This window comes from Falco rusticolus, chromosome 15, assembly GCF_015220075.1.
Source record: "Falco rusticolus isolate bFalRus1 chromosome 15, bFalRus1.pri, whole genome shotgun sequence".
Classification (NCBI taxonomy): domain Eukaryota; kingdom Metazoa; phylum Chordata; class Aves; order Falconiformes; family Falconidae; genus Falco; species Falco rusticolus.
In genome coordinates, this window is record NC_051201.1 from 1,412,798 (window position 1) to 1,430,671 (window position 17,874).

The 17,874-nt window shown below is 64.5% G+C and overlaps 3 protein-coding genes across 8 annotated transcripts; 1 reads left to right on the forward strand and 2 right to left on the reverse strand.

Moving 5' to 3' along the window:
* Positions 1-51: 51 nt before the first annotated feature.
* LOC119157921 (B-cadherin-like) lies at positions 52-5,426 on the reverse strand. Its single transcript, XM_037409321.1, has 15 exons — positions 5,250-5,426; positions 3,857-4,020; positions 3,668-3,778; positions 3,363-3,518; positions 3,136-3,280; positions 2,819-2,994; positions 2,613-2,741; positions 2,341-2,526; positions 2,014-2,258; positions 1,788-1,930; positions 1,362-1,586; positions 1,043-1,261; positions 808-938; positions 573-719; positions 52-456 (listed from the first exon to the last, which is right to left on the reverse strand). The coding sequence occupies exons 1-15, from the start codon at positions 5,392-5,394 to the stop codon at positions 244-246; spliced, it is 2,535 nt and encodes an 844-aa protein (XP_037265218.1). The 5' UTR covers positions 5,395-5,426; the 3' UTR covers positions 52-243.
* Positions 5,373-9,281, forward strand: LOC119157923 (5-hydroxyisourate hydrolase-like). 5 transcript variants are annotated; one of them, XM_037409324.1, is made up of 10 exons: positions 5,474-5,503; positions 6,006-6,109; positions 6,246-6,365; positions 6,448-6,603; positions 6,675-6,819; positions 6,896-7,071; positions 7,142-7,231; positions 8,503-8,645; positions 8,775-8,910; positions 9,109-9,281. In XM_037409324.1, exons 2-10 carry the CDS (start codon positions 6,071-6,073, stop codon positions 9,196-9,198), a joined length of 1,095 nt encoding a protein of 364 aa, XP_037265221.1. In that variant the 5' UTR covers positions 5,474-5,503; positions 6,006-6,070; the 3' UTR covers positions 9,199-9,281. The 5 variants fall into 5 exon arrangements, with proteins under 5 accessions (XP_037265223.1, XP_037265221.1, XP_037265222.1 ...); XM_037409326.1 differs by lacking the exon at positions 6,006-6,109 and having other exon boundaries at positions 5,373-5,503; XM_037409325.1 differs by lacking the exons at positions 5,474-5,503; positions 6,006-6,109; positions 6,246-6,365; ... (2 more) ...; positions 6,896-7,071; positions 7,142-7,231 and adding an exon at positions 7,272-7,721.
* GAS8 (growth arrest specific 8) lies at positions 9,274-17,841 on the reverse strand. Of its 2 annotated transcripts, none has more exons than XM_037409322.1 (11): positions 17,666-17,841; positions 16,942-17,106; positions 15,273-15,470; positions 14,876-15,082; positions 14,420-14,474; positions 13,561-13,766; positions 13,112-13,279; positions 12,695-12,781; positions 11,462-11,671; positions 10,157-10,222; positions 9,274-9,866 (listed from the first exon to the last, which is right to left on the reverse strand). In XM_037409322.1, exons 1-11 carry the CDS (start codon positions 17,666-17,668, stop codon positions 9,717-9,719), a joined length of 1,515 nt encoding a protein of 504 aa, XP_037265219.1. In that variant the 5' UTR covers positions 17,669-17,841; the 3' UTR covers positions 9,274-9,716. The 2 variants fall into 2 exon arrangements, with proteins under 2 accessions (XP_037265219.1, XP_037265220.1); XM_037409323.1 differs by lacking the exon at positions 17,666-17,841 and adding an exon at positions 17,213-17,496.
* Positions 17,842-17,874: the final 33 nt, after the last annotated feature.

The following is a 17,874-nucleotide window of genomic DNA, read 5'->3' on the forward strand; positions in this document are numbered from 1 at the left end:
AAGCTGGAGCATCTAAAAAAAGCCACCACATCCTTTATTAAAACTTACACCAGCACCTGCTCACCTCGTCCGTAGCATCACACTACCTTTATTTCATACATTTAAAAAATAAAAATAAAAAAAAAAAAAGAAGAAAAACAGAGAGGAAGGCGAGGGGGCTGCCGCTGGGGAGGGGGCACAGCAGGACGGGGCAGCCCCAAGGCACAGGCAGCGGTAAGGCATGGGGCAGGGGGGAGAGGGGTCCTAGTCGTCGTCCTCCCCGCCGCCGTAGAGGTCTGCCAGCTTCCTGAAGCGGCTGCCCCAGTCGTTGAGGTAGTCGTAGTCCTGGTCGCGGTCGGAGGCAGAGGAGTTGAGGGAGCTGAGCGAGGTGGCCTCTGAGCCGCTGCCCTCGTAGTCAAACACCAGCAGGGAGTCGTAGGGGGGGGCCGTGGGGTCCGTGTCTGCCGCCTTCAGGTTCTGGGTGGGGGGCAGAGGGGTCAGTGCCTGTCCCCCCCCCCAGGCTGGGGACACTGCACGGGTGTGGGGGACAGCACCAAACCACCACCCCGGTCCCCATGCAGGCTGGGGCTCACCTCCTCGATGAAGGTGCCGATGTCGTCGGGGTTGGCGGGTCGGGGCCGGTACTGGGGGGCCGGCAGGAGGGTGGGGGCCACATCATTGCGGAGCAGCACCTCGGGGCGGGCGTCCAGGCCCCGGTGCAGCTGTCGCAGGTCGTAGTCCTGGGGGGGACATGGACACACAAACATTGAGGAGGGGGGGGCAGGGTCAGGCTGCCCGTACCGGCACCAGCCCCCACAGTGCACCCACCTGGTCCTCCTCCCCGCCACCCTCCTCTCCATAGTAAAAGACATTGTCCCGTGTGTCGTCCTCGGGCAGCAGCAGTGGCTCCTTCGTCACCTTCCTCCTCCTCATGAAGAGCAGCAGCAGCAGCAGCATGACTGGGGGGAGGAGCAGTGGCGTCAGCAGGGTCGCACCCCCTGGGCTCTGCCCCACAGCAGGGTGCAGCCCCGCAGCACCAGGACCCCCCGGATCCCCCACTCACGCAGCAAGGCCAGGAGAGCGCCCAGGGCAGCGAGGACGAAGGGCAGGCCAGTGGCAGGCTGGGATCTCTGGGGACAGCTCTGTGTTGGCCCCTCACAGTCACAGACCCGCGCGGTGATGACTGTGAGCTGGGCTTTGCCCGGCCGGTCCAGGAGCCGCAGGTAGACACTGTAGAGATCTGGCTCCAGCGGTGCCACTAGCCGCAGGGTGACTGTGTCACCTGCATGAGATGGGCGGCTCATAGCGGAGGACACACTGGTAACACCACCACAGCACAGCCTGTCTCACACTGAACATCCGCTCCCCTCCCCCGACATTACCTTCGCCACCGACCTCCGCGGCCCAGCTGTCCCCAGAGCCATGGGTGAGCTCGGCACGAAAGGGGCTGGTGTTGGGGGGCAGGTCCCGGTCGGTGATGGTGAGGACCTGGGGCTGGGGGCTGCGGTTGCAGACGGTGATGTCCCGGGGCTCGGCCTCGGGGCCGTGGTCATTGACGTCCAGCAGGGTGAGGAGCAGGGTGCCGGTGCCTGTGGCGGGTGGCAAGCCTGCAGGGAGGAGCGACACTGGAGGGGGGATCCTCCAAAACCAGGCCCCTCCTGGGGACAGGGATGCCCGGAGCAGGGGAGGACATGACAGGCAGCCCCTGGCACTGCTCTGTGCTGGAGCCAGGATGTGGTTCCCAGTGATGGCAGCACACGTCCCTCATGTGGGAAAGGGGGAACAAGGGCCCCTTTCATGGCCCTCACCATCGTCCACGGCCAGCAGTATGGCGGTGTAGGTGCTGTTCTTGGTGAAGGGGGACTCGCGGTCCAGGTGGTCCCGTGCCATCACAAGGCCGTTCTCAGGGTGCACGGTCAGCCAGCCCGCCGGGTCATGCCCCACCAGGTACCTGGGGGGCAGAGGGGAGCTAGTGCCATGGCAAGGGGTAGCAGGGACTCCCTAGACCTCAACCCCAGCCCTGGCCCTACTCACTTGATCCTTTGCCCCTGGCCTTTGTCAGGGTCCTGGGCCATGCAGGAGGCAAGGGTCTGCCCTGGCGGCACGTCCTCGGGCACCTGGGCAAGCTGCACCAGCGGATCGAAGACAGGTGCCTCGTTGACATCCTCCACGTTGACAGTCACCGTGGCGGTGGCTGTAGGCAGCTTCACGGCAAAGGGGGCCTCATTGGCCACAACCACATGGAGCACAAACTGCTTCTTGGCCTCATAGTTCAGACCCTAGGAGAGGGAAGGGGACAGGCAGCACTGCGTCATGGGCTGCAAGGTGGGACACAGTGGACACACACGGACACACACACACCTTGATGGTGCGGAGGACACCCTCATTGCTGGTGGGGTCCGTGGTGATGGTGAAGACACCTCCCTCATTGCCGCGCAGGATGGAGTAGATGGCTCGCCACGCCGGCGTGTTCGGCTCATCCAGGTCAGTGGCAGCCAGCCGGGCCACCTCCCGCCCAGCCTCGTTCTCCGGCACGGCCGCCTCGTACTGTGGTTTGGAGGTACCATCAGCACCACAGCCCGCCGGGCACCAGCCCATGGGGAGAGGGTCCTGCCGGGGGGACCCCACGTTACCATTTTAGGGTCAAATTCAGGGGCGTTGTCATTGATGTCTGCGATCTCGATCACTGCCAGTGCTGTCGTGGTCAGCCCGTCGCCATCCAGGTCAGCCGCCTGCACTGTCAGCGTGTACTCCCGCACACGCTGCGGTGGACAGAGACACTATGTCAGCCCCCTGCTCGGGGCTGGGGCTGCCCACCCTGCAGTGCCACAGAGCCCACCTCCCGGTCAAGGCCACTGGCGATGACGCTGAGGGCGCCGGTGGCCCTGTTGACAGTGAACATGTGGGGATGTGGCTCCCGTGGCTCCTGGCTGAGGATGGAGTAGGCGATGACACCGTTGTAGGTCTCCACTGCGTCATCCGCATCCGTGGCGGTCACCTGCATCACAGAGGTGCCTGGGGATGGGGATGTCCTGGTGAGTGGGGTGCAGGGGGGGATGACAGAGCACCCATATCCCCCATGGGGACGGTCCCAGGGCTCTCCCCAAGGGACGTGGCCAGTGGGAGGCAGAGCTTCACCGTGGCACAGGGTCCTACCCGGCAAAGCGCCCTCTGGCACGGAGCCCCTGAAGATCTCCTGTGTGAACTGGGGCTTGTTGTCATTTTGGTCTGTCACCGTGACTATGATCTCCATCGGCTCCTCCACCGGTTTGCCATTCTCAGACACGGCATGGGAGAAGAGCTGTGGGGTAGAGGGGTGAGCAGGCGTAGCAGTGCAGCATGCTGGCACAGCGCCGCACCGGCGTCCCCTGGCAGGGACCTACGTGATACTTATCGATGCGCTCCCGGTCCAGCGGCTGCGTCACCTTCATCCAGCCTGACTCCTTCTCTATGGTGAAGATGCCCTCAGGGGGGGCGTCTGCCCCCTGCCCCGTGATGCTGTAGAAGATCTTGGTGTCCCTGTCCCGGTTGGATTTGATCTGGGAGCAGACGTGGGGAGGGGGCAGTCAGCAAACCACCCCCTCAGCAGCATCACACCCTGCTCCAACACAGGGGGGACAGACCCCTCCCCAGCACCCACATCGGTGCCTGGGCCCCCATCCCCCTGTCCAGACCGAGACCCCCATACCTGAACTAGCTTTTTGGGGAAGGGGCCCCTCTCGTTTTCAGGAACCTTGATGGGGGGGATCACCCAGTCCCGCTTCTGCCTCCTGGGAGCGGCACGAGCCCCACGGTGCTCCTGGGGGTGGGGGGGCAGGTGAGGGTGCAGCCAGCCGGTGAGTTCGGGAGGGTTTGGGGGGCAGACAGGCAGCGTTACCTGGGGGGAGCGCCTGCTCCGCGCAAGAAGTGGGGCAGGGTCTGGCCGGCCAGCAGCACCCCGGGGGGGTACAGCGAGCACCCTGGCCACCCCAGGTGGTGCGGGGCCCCCATCCTTCTGCACCCCAACGTCAACGTCGGGCTCCTCGGTCCCGTCGGGGCTAGCTGCAAGAGGGAGGGGGTCAGGGGCTGTGGGGGGACCCGTCCCGCAGCCCGTCGTCGTGTCGTGTCCCCCCCCCCGCCAGCAGTCCCAGCACCCCTGGCCCCCCAGGCTCCAGCAGGTCGGGCGGGGGCTGCCGGGAGCGGCGCAGGAGCAGGCTGGAAGTTTCGGCTTTGTTTTGTAGATGACGGGGAAATTCCTGAACAGGCAGAGCCCTGCCCCGGCCTCCCACCCGGTGTGTCACCCCCCTCGGGGCTCCCAGCCCCCCATGGCCAGGGCATGGGGCTCAGCACAGCCCCCCCCGCCCAGGACCACGCTGCATCGCCGGGGTGGACACGGCCCAGAGGCAGGATTAGGGGATTATCGGGGCTCAGCCAGCTCCGGAGGCTGAGCGGCCGGGAGGACGGGCAGCGGGGCTGCGGGAGCCGGGGAGCGGGGTAAGGAGGGCTGTGCCCCACGGCTGCCCCACACCGCAGCAGCAGGAGCCCCGGGCATCCCCCAACCCCACTCCCCAGCCGCGGCACGGCTTGCTGCTCCCTGCCGAGGGGCCGCCCGGGGTCAGGACCCCCCCCGTGCCCAGCCCGCCGGTGCCCCGGGCCCCATGCTGCCCACCGAGGGGGTCCCCAGCGGCGGGCCCGGCGGAGCGCTCCCCGAGCGGTGCTTTCCGTGCTCCGCGCCATAAGGCGAGCCCAGCCCCGCCGCCCCGGGGCACCCGCCGGCACCGGCGGCAGCAAGTCCCAGCCCAGCCCCGAGGCACCCACCCTGCGGGGACCCGGCTCTGCCCCGGTGGGTGCCCCATGGCTGGGCCAGGGGCGCCGGTAGCGGCCAGCCCCCCGCCCCAGCCTCCCGCTGCCGGGGGGCACCGGCAGCCCATCGCCCAGGGGGGCACAGCCCTGTAACGAGCCCCGGCCGCCCGGGGGAGCACAGCCCCACAGAGCACAGGAGCCCCGCCAGGCCCACGGCCCAGCTCCCCGGGAACCCCAACCGCCCCCACCCTCTGGGCAACGCCGCCCCCCCCCCCGAAAAGCACCGACCCCACGGCCCGGGGCGGGAAGGGGGGGGCACAGCCGGCCCCACAAGCCCGGGGGGAGCAAGGCAGGAGCGAGCGCTGCAGCGAGGGGGGGGTCCCGCCGCCCCCAACCCCGCCCGTCCCACCGGCGCCCCGATCCCGGTGCGGGCCCAGCTGCGCATCCCGGGGGGCCGGGCGGAGCCGCGCCCCGACGGCGCCGGTTACCTGGTGCCGGGAGCGGCCCGCGGCGCAGCCCCCGGGGGACACACGTCCGGGCCGGGGTGGCGGCGGCCGCCGGGAGGAGCGGGAGGAGAAGGAGGAGGATGATGAGGATGAAGAGCGGGCAGAGCCCGGAGCGCGGCCCCCGCATGGCCCGTCCGCTGCCGCCGCTGGTCACCGCCCGCCCCGCCGCGCCCCGCCGCGCCCCGCCCCGCCCCGCCCCGCCGGCCGCCGCCGCCGCCGCAGCGCGCTGGTTCCAGGTGAGGCGGCCGCGCAGGTACCGCCCCGGCCTGCGGCCCCCCCGCCCCGAGCCTCCGGGACCCCCGCCACGCCCCCCGCCCCCGGTGCCGCAGCCCGACCCCTGGGGACCCCCCGGGACGCCGCCCCCCAGGACACCCAGCACCCAGCGGCACCGGCGGCTCTTCCGGCGCCTCCCAGCCCGCTGCCGGGGGGATCGGGGCGCTCACCCTGCCGGGGGTCCCGTCGGGCACCAGCCGCAGCATTGCCCCCCTTCCCGGCGCCCTGGGGGGGGGGCCACCCGGCCCTGGGCATTGCCCGGGGGCTGCAGCCCACTGGGTGTGGTGTCTCCAAGGGCCCAATGGATCCTCAGCACCCTGCGGTGCATGGCGCTGTTGAGGGGTGCCTGGAGCCCACCACCACCACCTCTGGGTGTGCTGGGCACCTGCGTGGGTCCCCCCGGGTGCCCTTCCGTGCTGGCACTGCCGGCTGGGCCCCCGCCTGCGCACTTGCCTCTCCCGGCAGGACTGGGCCAAGGTCACAGCCAACGTTCCCAGCTGGCACCCAGAGCAGTCAGTGCAGCTGGAGCCATGTCACCCTGCACCTTCTCCCACCTCCTTCTCCTGCTGGTAGGACCATGCGATGGGGGCAGGGGGCTGCTGCACATCTGGGGGGGCGGGGGGGCAGGTGGACAGCCCCCCCAGCCCCTGGGCAGCGCTCTGCCCCCCTCCCCGCAGCCGCTCAGCCCCACTCACCATCCCACAGGACATGCTGGTCTTCCCTGAGCATGGCCATGGCCTCCAGCGGCAGAAGAGGGACTGGGTCATCCCCCCCATCAACTGCCCCGAGAACGAGCGGGGACCCTTCCCCAAGAAGCTGGTGCAGGTACAGGGGATCGGGGCGCAGGGCAGGGGGGGTCCCCAGAGCACTGGGACACCCCTAACCCCCCCTTCTGCCGCGCTGCCAGATCAAATCCAACAAGGACAAGGAGACCACAGTTTTCTACAGCATCACGGGGCAGGGGGCGGACACCCCCCCCGTGGGCGTCTTCACCGTCGAGCGGGAGACGGGGTGGCTGGAGGTGACGAAGCCGCTGGACCGGGAGGAGATCGATAAATACGTCGTGAGTGGGGGGCCGGGATGGGGAGGGGATGGTCCCTGGGGCCGCACACGAGCTGACGGTGCCCCTCGCAGCTCTTCTCCCACGCCGTGTCGGCCAACGGGCAGCCTGTGGAGGACCCCATGGAGATCATCATCACCGTCACAGACCAGAATGACAACCGGCCCATCTTCACCCAGGCAGTTTTCAATGGCACCGTGCTGGAGGGGGCTGAGCCAGGTGAGAGCGATGCCACTGAGCAGGAGGCATCGCCGGGGGCACAGGGGACATGTCACCGATAACTGCCTGCTGCCAGGCACCCATGTGCTGCAGGTGCTGGCCACGGACCAGGACGACATGGTGAACTCCAACAATGGTATTGTGCTCTACTCCATCCTGCGCCAGACGCCGGGCTGGCCCCAGCCCCACATGTTTGCCATCAACCCGAGCACTGGGGCAATCTTCGTGACTGCTGCAGGGCTAGTAGCACAGGTGAGCCCCGGGCCACCCCAAACCTTGCTCTCGCCCCCCTGCTGAGGGGTGACACAGCCTCTCGCTGCAGATGGTCCCTGAATACACCCTGGAGGTCCAGGCGGCTGACATGGACGGGTACGGGCTGCAGGCCACTGCCACCGTCCTCATTAAAGTGCAGGTGAGGTGCTGAGACCACCCCCGTGCCCCCACGGCAGGTGGACAGCCAGGGGTCCACCACGGTGGAGCTGCTGCCGGTTCCTGGCAGCGCCCATGTGGCCGTCTGCCGCAGCGCCAATGCGCTCCGGGCGCTTTCCAAGGAGGGAGGCGAGGCTGGGATGGCAGCTCTGCCGTGGCTCCTCCTGGCCCGGTGCCCCGACGTCCCACTGGGCTCCGGTCCACCAACCCCGGGGCCGCGGTGCTGCTGGAGCGTGGGTGCTGGTATGGCTCTGGGGCACACCTCCCAGGGGGAAGCCACCTGCGCTGGCTCGGCCCAGCCGGGGCGGAGTGCCCGGTGCTGCTGTGGCCTGTGCCGGGATAGCGGCATCCAGCCTCACCAGCTCCCTGGGGAGAGGCTGCGGCGCTGGGAAGGGTGGCCGGTGCAGGGGATGGCGTTTTGCACAGTGTCACCAGCTGTGGGCTCCTGGTCGGGCAGGACGGAGGGAAGCCAGGTAAGCAGCCGGGCACTGGTGCTCGCCGCCATGCCTCACCGGCATCCTCGCTTCAGCCAGCAGCCGAGGCCTGGAGCTGGCGTGCCGGGACGCAGCAAGAGCCAGCCCTGCTCCAGGGAGGGAGCCTGGCCCTGCCCAGCTGGCAGCAGTGCCGGAGCCGCAGGATGCAGCCCCTGCGTCACGCTCCCACCCTGTCAAGCACAACTTGGGGGCTCCCAGAGGGGAAGGGGCCCGGCTGCCACCGCCAGCGCTGCCCTTGGCCCCGCACCGCTGGCCCCAGGAGCTCTGGCGTGCTTGCAGGGTTAATGTCCACCCACACGGACAGGGACAGGGCTGCTCCCTGGGTGCAGGCCAGCTGCAGCCACCATGCCACGGCCCGCTGGGACGGACGGATGCGTGGGGGCCCGGTGCTGCCCCGGGCATGCAGCACCCCCCTGTGCTGGCGGCAACCTGGCAGGTGCCCACGCTGCCTGCAGCGGCAGTGCCTGGGGGGGAGTGGCAGCTGGGCTGTGGGCAGGGCCCTGGCACTGACGGAACTGAGCCCCATGACACGGGAAGGACATGTGTCGCGGCCCTGGGACACAGCAGGGTGCTGGGGACAGAGGGTTCTGCTGGGACAGCCCTGGCTGCAGGGAGGTGGTACACCAGTACTGTGAGCAAGGGTCCCTCTGGAGAGGGGCTGGGGGCTCGGCTGTGGCACGGGCAGCCGCGGCACAGAGAAGCGGGGAGGCAGGCAGCGCTGCCAGCACACATCCCAGCCTCGCTTACTCCTCTGCCCCAGGCTAAAGACCCCCCCGAGATGGCGAATGGCCCCCTGACCACCCACGTGCTGAACACGGCGACGGGGCTGCCGGCCGCTGGCCTGGCTATCCGGCTGTCCCAGCTGCAGGAGCCGGGGCAGCAGTGGACGGAGCTGGTGCAGAGGTAGGAGAGCCGGCAGCAGCACTACAGGCAGAGGAGGCTGGTGCCTGTTCCCGGGCGAGCCAGCTGCCAGGGGCGTCCCTCGGAGCTGGGGACAGCTGCGGTGGCAGGGCTTGCTCCTTCTGATTTCAGGTGGACAGATGCGGACGGGCGCTGCCTGCCCCTCCTGGCTGTGGGACAGGCCGAGGCCGGCACCTACAAGCTGCGCTTTGAGACGGCAGCGTACTGGCAGGGCCTGGGGCATGCCAGCTTCTACCCCTTTGTGGAGGTACGGAGCACGGGGAGCAGGTGGATGGGGCCCCAGGAGCCAGCTGCCGCCACACTGGGACCGGAGCAGGGGTCCAGGTGCTGCAGCCAGGCTTTTGGGAGCTGCCGGCTCCACTCCGAGCATCCCCCAGAGCCCAGCTCTGGCTAGCTGAGCCTGCCGGAGGGAAATCGCAGCCTCTGCCTCCTCACTCTCCCCCAGGTTGTGTTCACCATCACCGACGCCTCCCAGAAGCTGCATATCCCACTGCTGATCAGCCCCTACTCCTACACAACGTACCGGGGCAGTTAGGGGAAAGGCACATCCTCCCCCCAGGGACGCAGGTCACCGGAGGCAGGAAACTACGCTACTGACACCATTAAAGGCTTCAAACAGCACCGCTTGTTTTAAAAGAAAAAAAATCACCTTCCCGGAGGCAGTACACAAATGGCTTCTCAGAGGGGGCGGGGAGAGGAGGGGAGACCGAGGGGCAGCACAGCCAGGGAGGCCAGTTCAGGAGCCTGGGGGGGCCCTACATGGGCCCCCTGCTCCACCCAGTCTGGTGTGTGGGATGCCAGGAGCCCCCCAGCTGTGCCGTGATCCTGGGCCATGCGGGCATCACTTGGTCAGAGCCACCCCGGCTGGCGGCTGCCTGCAGCTGGCATCTCCCGCAGCAGGAGCAGGGGGCTGCTCTGGTGGAAACACCCCCCTTGGGGAGGGGAGAGAGGGTCCTCTGGGTCCTGCAGAAGGCTCGCTGGGGTCTGTCAGAGCACAAGGGGGCACGGCCCCGCTCCCTGCATGGCACAGTGGTCCCTCGGTGGGGGCTGGGGTCAGGTGGGCACAGCAACGAGTCCCGCAGGGCCCTGCCCCAGCACCTGCCCCGCCACGGGGCTCACCAGGGGCTTGAAGCCCAGGTTGTCCAGGGGGATGCCAAAGGCTGTCAGCTTTGCCTCAAACGTCTGCAGCATGTCATTGTGTGCCTGCAAGAGAAGTGCTCCCCAGTCAGCCCGAAGCCCAGCTCCAACCCAGCCCCTCCACGCCTGGGCAGGGGCTCCCTGCAGCCCCTTCACCGGGGCGGGTGGGGAACACCCAATGTGCCTGCCTTTGCAGGGGACACTGGCCTGGCTGGGGCCTGCCTGGCCCAGGGCACGAAGCAGCTCAGCTGGGCTGCTCGAGTCCCTTTCCCTCCACTCTGTGCATGGCCTGGGGCAGCAGGTCCCATTTCCACCCCCCTAAGCCACAGCCATCGCCCCCCAGCCCCTTCCCTCACCTTACAGGCTCGGGCCAGCTGGAACTGCAGGTCCTTGATGGTGGAGTTCTTGGAATTGAGCATGTCCTGCAAAGGGAGACGGTGCATTAGGCAGCGGCTGCTCAGCCTCGGCAGCATGGTGGCCGTGGCACAGGCGGGAGCAGCGTGGCAGGGTGCACGGAGGAGCTGCTGTGTGGCTGCCGGGCTGGCACCAGGGCACAGCTCATGCGGAGCAGCTCGCAGCACAGCCTGGCAGGCAGCCACCACCCTGCCCCCTTCGAGCTAACACTGCCAGGGACAGCCAGCCCCAGGCAGAGGCAAGGGATCTCCCTGACCAACGCTACAAACGCCGGCACAGCCCTGCCATCATCGCCTGCCCCGCTGCACAGCAGGGGAGGCGATGGCAGCACCTGCTCCAGCAGCACCGCCTTGCCGTTGTGGCACCAGGGGAATTACAGAGAGGCTGCCCACAAAGACGCTGGAGGCAGCTGCGCAGAGGAATTCCTGGACCCCAGCAGCTGCAGGAGAGTTGGACACCGTGACGCCTTCCCAGGAATGTGTTTTCCTTCCTGCTGCTGTGACACCTGCTAGAGAAGTGCCACATCCGCTGCCCTCTCCTACAGGCCCCAAGCCTGGCCACTGCTGCATGCACCCCCAGGGCACCCCGGCAAGAGGGTGCCCGCAAGCTTCGTGCCACCTGCCACGGAGGGGACCTGGACGGGGACAGGCTGGTGCGGGATGGCACCAGGGTGGTGGCCAAGCCAAGCACAGAACCCACGTCCCCTGTCTCAACCCAAGCCCAAGCAAGTGCTGCGTCTCCGGTTACGGCTGCGGCAGGCTCCAGGAATGTGGGTCTCTGCACCGAGGCTTTCTGCGTATGTATTTTTAGCGCAAGGCAGATGCTGCTGAGCCCCTGGGAACCCGGGTACGCCTTCCCTGCAGGCAGGGAGGCCAGGGGAGGCTCACCAGCTATGGCTGCCCCTGCACAGAGCACCCCGTGTTGCTGACGGACCCCTGCTCACAGCTGGCTGCTCCGCACCAGAGTGCCAGGGAGTGCTGCTCGGCCTGGGGCCATTCTCCTCGAAACAGGCCCCACCTGAGGGACAGATCAGTGCCAAACCCCGACACCCACACACTCTGCTCTCAAGGGAGAGCTGGAGTGCCCTGCAGCACTGCACATGGCCCCAGGAGCACCAGGAATGAGTGATGTGGCAGCCACAGCTATGTAGGACGGGGACTGGCACGCCCCAAGGTCTGTGACCAGCCCTGAGCAGCCCCTGCCCCCCAAGGCCAGCCTCCACTCAGCCCCACAGTGGCACATGGTACCTCCAGCTTGTGCGAGACCAAGGAGATTGCGCTTGGGTCGAGGCTGGAGGCTGCAAGGACCTCGCTGAGCTCCACCTCCTTTTTCTCCAGGACGCTGAGCAGTCCTTTCAGCTTGCGCTCCAGGAGCAGGTTCTTGAACCCTGTTTTCTGCTGCACTTCGTTAATGGCTTTGGTGAACTTCTGGTAGAGCTCATCTCGCTCCGCCTGCACCTGCTCCCAAAGACAGCATGTCTTCACACCACCCCCAGGACCCCCGGGCTGGCGGCCACCCAGGGCTAGCATCAAACTGGTCCGGCAGCTCGGCCCTGCCTGCTCCAGCCAGCGCCCAGCCGCTGCCTGCAGCACCTGCGGCCTGCAGGGCAGGCAGGTGTGGCAGCACAGCTTCCCTGCATGGCTGGCACCCCCTCAGCACCTGCACTTCTGCTTCCTCCTCCCTGCTGGACATGGGATGACCCCAGCAGCCAACAGGACGGGCCAGGGGTCCCGCTGGGCACTATTTCAGACCACAGAGAGGGCCCTGCAGCACACGGGGGTCTCTCCTCCTCGCAGCTGGCAGGAATCCCTGGCTCACAGCTAGTTAATGTGTCCTAATTAGGACACGATCTCTCCTCCAAAGCCTATTTCTGAATGCACTGAATATGTTGCTGCCTTAATGATGGATTGTTAACGAGGCCTCAGATCAATGTTCATATTCCTGGGGATTTCTACGAATTGCAAATGAGCTCCCTTCTGCCTCAGCAGACTTATCTGGGTTAGCCGGGGGGGCGCAGGGGGGAAAAGGCTGAGTCTGGGACAACTCAGTCTACAGGACATATCTGGAGCTGCCCCGGCACAACAAGCTGGGGGGAGCGACCCCTCAACACTGGCAGAAGGAGGGAGCGAGCCGAGGCTGGTGGAGGGAGGGTTGGGGGTGGCCTGTGACAATCTCTCCCCGTGGCTCTGCCCCCAAGCTGCTGCTGCGGCCAGTCCCTCGCAGGCCGGGAGGGAACTGCCAGAGCGTGCATGACTGCTTAGCAAAGTACAAGGCCAGGCCTGTCTGCTGACCGTGGGAGACGCCAAAGCTGTGAGAAGCTTTGTTGGAAGCAGCAGTTACCGCGCAGCTCTGGATTTAGAGCTTCAGAAAGCCCTCAGCTAAGCGCAGACTCTCTGCTAAGCCCTCACACCCAGTCCTCTGTGGAGGGGACAGAGTTTGGAGAGGGAAGTGGGATGCCCAGCCCCACCTGCAGCTCTCACCTTAACAAACCTCTGCTCCAGTACTTCGTGTTCCCACCGAAGATCCTTCAGTTCCTTCTGGGTGACTTTCAGAAGGGCTTTTGTGTTCTGCAAATGGGAAGGGACAGTTAAAGAGCACGGGTTTCTCTGGGAGGTGTGGGGGAAGCGTTTTGGCAAGGGAGGAGAGTGATCAGCAGAGATGTGGGTAAGAAAAAACAAGCACCACCCAACACCAACTCCCTTCCCTCTGTGCAGCAGGGGCTACTCCAGTTTCTCGCTGCCAGAGTCCCGGGAGTCCCACCTGAGATCTTACAGACACCCAGCTGGGTGGAGAGGGACTTGAAGGACTTTGCTCAGGCATCTGGCCAAGCCAAGCGGCAGAGGTCACTGCTGAGCGACTCCCTCCAGGGAAGAGCCAGGACAAGGCTCGCCACTCACCATCAGGGCTGCCTTGTCCTTGTCATAGTGGGTCAACTTCTTCTGCAGCTCAGACACCTGTTCCTGGACCTGCCGTAGGGACTCCTTCTGCTTGTTGTTCTGGAGCAGCATGTTTGTATTCTCCTTTTCCAAGTGATTCTCTCTCTTCTTCACCTCCTCCATCTGCTCCTGTTCTTGGGAACACGAGTGCCAACTCCTGGGGGCTGCCCTGCCTCTCAGAGCTTCCCACACTGTCAGGATACCCTCCCGCTGCTGGCCCAGCAAGACCCATCTCCCTGTGCTCTAGAACTACACTCATGTAAGAGTGTAAAACCCTTAAGAGACCGGCTGCACCTACATCACCACTGGGAACTGGCCAGATCTGGGTGAAATCCTCAGAGGCACAGTCCCGTGGTGGAAGGGTGACATGTTGCAGGCCACGCAGGCCGCAGCAGAGGGGCAGGCAGTACCTTCAGCAAGCTGATGAAGGCCAGGTTTTTGGTGGTGGTATCACTGTAGTAGTTCTTGATGTCACTGAAGGCTTTCTCATGGTTCCTCATCAGCTCGCTGATGTGGTTGTTCTTCCTCTCCTCCACGTTGTGGATCTCAGTCTTCCTCCGCAATTCAAGCTCATCCCGCAGCATTTGCATCTTCTTGGTGTACTTGGCCTCAATCTCTAGGGGAGCGCACAGGGGGCTGAGTGAGGACCTCCTGGAGACCCCACGTGATGCACTCCAGGTCTGTTAGCCAGCACCAGCCTGGTGCATGCCACTGTGGCATTACTTGAGGACAAGATGCTGATTAGCAGCGTCACCGCAGCTGCCACCAGCGTGTGGAACAGTTATGCTGGGACCATGGTGAGCAGAGCCCAGAAATAGCATCCTTGGAAAGAGGGCATGGAAAAGCTCCAAGTCAGTCCATGCGAACCTGAAACGTCCTCCAAGGAGGACGTCAGAGCGAGGACTCTGCAAGGGCTCCTCCAGCCACCCCACTCCACAGGCTGGAGAAGTACTACCAGGCAGCTGCCTGCAGTGGTACAGTGTGGCAGCAGTGACAGGCACCCTGCCTGCACCCCTCAGCCCGCACCACGGGCACATGCCCTCGTTCCATTCACACGATGCTGGGGTCCAGCAGCCCCAGAGCACAGAGGAGCAAGAATTGGGGTAAAACTGGCCAGAACTGGGGGAAAAAACAGCCAGAAGTAGGGAAAAACCATCCTCCTTTCTTAAGGCTCTGCTAGGGAGACCAGCAGCGCAGCAGAGCTCAGGGGAGCCTTCCCCTGCACACTGACAAAGGGAGCTCACGAAGAGCCTATATGCACATCCTGACCTTTCACTTGTCCCTCAAAGACGTTGCACAGCCGGGTGATCTCCTCCTTTTGTTTCTGTTAGGGAGAAACCATGCATAAGAGGCAGACAACCAAATCCTGAGTCAGCCACATCCCAAGGGATTCTCTCCTGCTTCCTGGGAAAGTCTCCTGCCATGCCACCATTCCCACATTATCCAAGCAAAAGGCAGCTTGTAGGTTCTCCAGTCACTCTCACAGCTCCCTGCTGCAGGAGAGGAGTTTCACAGGAGCTGCCCAGGAATGCTTTCTCCCCATTCCTGCACTGACTTTCTAGTGCATCGGTTACCAGTGCTTGCAGGGAACCCCACCCCACGGAGAGAGCCAGGGAGGCAAGCTCATGCTCACAAGCTGGGGCTGCAGGGGCTCAGCCTGAGGCCCCACCACCTCCCTCTATGGCAGAGGTACCTCACACAGCTCTGGCCCAGCCCAGGACGTACCAGACACAGGTTCTTCACCACCACCTCATGTGCCAGCTCCTGCTCCTTCAGCTCCACTCTCAAGGAGCCCATGTCTTTCCGCAGCTCTATTTCCTGGGCCCAGTGATCATTCTGGGCCTGCTTCATGGACAGAGTGCGCTCCACCTTCACCTCGGTGAGGTTTTCCTGGTGTTCGTACAACAAGTGCTTCACCTTCTGCTTGTAAACCTAAAGACGAGCCATGGATCAGGTGAGGGGCTTCAGCAGGAGACACCCGGAGCTGGAATATTGGCCCAGATGCTCCTGGCTTGCATCCCACCCAGCTCCTCCTCCTCTTTCCCTCTCCTCTTTAGAGCTGCCTGAGGCTCACCAGGAGCTTGGGGCACTCACAACACCTCCGAGCTTTCTCCCCTCCCACCTTGATCTCCACTTGATGCCGCTCCTCTGCCTCCTCCATTTCCCGGTCCTTGTTCCGCAGCTCTGCTCGCTTCTCCTCCAGCTGCTGGCGGGTGATCTCCCAGAAGGTGTGAATCTTGTCACGCTCTAGCTGGTAATAGTTGCGCTCTTCCCGTTCCCGGTCCAGCTCCTCCCGGAGGCGCACAACATGCTTCTGCAGCTGCAAAGCCAAGAGAAAAGGAGGGAAAGGGACAAGGAGGCCTTGGACAGCTGCTTTTGCAAGACACCCGTGGCAAGCCATGTCACAAACTTGGCAGGACACAGTGGCTGTTACTGGGATAGAGAAGCGCAGGAGAGAAGGGGAGGAGCCCTAACACCCTGGGCCTGACAGAACCCATCAGCCTCTAGAAAAGGAGTAACAAAACTTTATCCTACTGTAAGTAGCCTGGGCTCTCATATTCCGTCTCGCAGTGTCTGCTAACACCATTCTCAGGTGCCTAAATACTACTGCACCATAGAATCATTTAAGTTGGAAAAGACCTTTAAGATCATAGAGTCCAACCATTAACATAATGCCACCAAGCCCACCACTAAACTATGTCCCTAAGCACCACATCTACACACCTTTTAAATCCCTCATTTAAAATGACTCCACCATTTGCCTGGGCAGCCTGTTCTAGTGCTGGACAACCCTTTTGGTGAAGAAACTTTCCCTAATATTCAATCTAAACCTGCCCTGGCGCAACTTGAGGCTGTTTCCTCTTGTCCTGTTGCTTGTCACTTGGGAGAAGAGACCAAGGTGGGGCAACTTCCTTTCAGGTAGTTGAGTTGTAGACAGTGATAAGATCTCCCCTCAGTCTCCTCTTCTCCAGGCTAAACAACGCCAGTTCCCTCAGCGGCTTCTCAGAGGACTTGCGCTCCAGACCCCTGATCAGCTTCGTTGCCCTTCTCTGGATGCATGTCAGTACTTTTATGTCCCCCTTGCAGTGAGGGAACCAAAACTGAACACAGGATCGGAGGGAAAGCCTCACTAGTGCCAAGCACAGGGGGACAACCGCTGCCCTAGTCCTGCTGGTCACACTATTTCTGGTACTGGCCAGTGTGCTACTGGCCTTCTTGGCCACCTGGGCACACTGCTTGCACTGAGGTGTGCAAGATCTTATCCCAGGAGCAAGGTCCCCAGGCCACAGCCATGTCCTCCTCTGTTTGTAGGACAACCAGCAAAACAAGCCGGATTTGGAGCAACCAAGGGGCAGCAGCTGCACCTTCCACCTCTGCCTGCCCTCCCCAAGCCTATGGGAGCCTCCTGCCTCAGCAGCAATGTCACTGAGAGCACAACAGGCTGTAATCACAGAACTCCAGGCTAAGCCCATCACCTGGCTGAGCTGGGTGCTGGGGTTATGGAGTCAGGGAGAAAGCAGTGAGGGCACAAGGCTGCAGAGCAGTGTGCCCCGGACCAGCGCAAGGGAGGGTAGGATGAGATGGCTGCTCCTTCCAGGGACAGCGAGAAGCCCCACACACAGCCCAGACAGGTGTCAGGCAGCAAACTGAACCCTGACTGCTTGTCTTTGTCACCCTCTTCCACCTGTTGTCACCAGAGCCAGGCATCGAGCAGGGGTCCCAAGCGCTGTTCTTGCAAGCAGCAACACCCTCATACCCGGGGGTGGGCTGGGAGATGGGGGATCTCTCACCTGCTCCTTGCTCATCTCCACTGGGGACAAGCCATCCACCACTGCTGGAGCTTTGCTCCCTTTCGCTTTGTTTTCTGCCTTCTTGTCTGCCTTCTTGTCTGCCTTCTTGTCTGCCTTCTTGTCTGCCTTCTTGTCTGCCTTCTTGTCTGCCTTCTTTTTAGGTGCCTAAGGAAAAAAAGCAAAATACACATGGTGCGTGCATGTGGCTCTGGTGCCAGTAGGAAGCTGTGCTGCTCAGCGCCCCTGCACCACCCCAGGCCACAAAGCATACCTGCTCTCATGGCAGAGGCAGGATAAGAAGAGTGACGGTCCCTGGAGAGGAGCCTCCGAGACCCCCCAGGACACCGGTAGCTCATGCTCTGCCGCTGCCAGCTCAGCCCTGCAGTGAACCCCTAGGCACACCTACCCAAACAGATGCCTCACGAGTGTCACCGCAGTGCTGTGCATGGTGCCAAGGGGCTCCCTCCCTTCCTCAAGCACGGGCTGGGCACCCCCAGCCCTGGGGGCTCCCTCCCCAAGAGCGAGGCAGGCCAAACTGCCCCCCCTCCCAGCCCTCCGGGCTCCCTCCCCATGAGGGGCCAGGCCCCTCTGCCTGCCCTCCCGGCCCCGGGCAGGGGCAGGGGCAGGAGCAGGAGCAGGAGCAGGAGCAGGGGCAGGGGCAGGGGCAGGGGCAGGCTCCCCCGGTCTCCCTTTTCCCTCGCTCCCGGCCCGACCCCGCTCTCACCATGGCGGCTGCCGCTGACGCCGCGGTCTCCAGGCAACGGGCGGGTAAATCTCGCGAGAGGCGAGCAGGGGTAGACCACGCCCCCTAGCAACGCGGAGCCCCGCCTTAGCAACGGCGGCGGGGCCTGCTCCGGCCCGGGGCGGGGGGGCAGCCGGAGCCCCGCCGTGCCCGGCCCCGCCGCTCCGCACCCCGGGCTGCCCGCCCGCCGC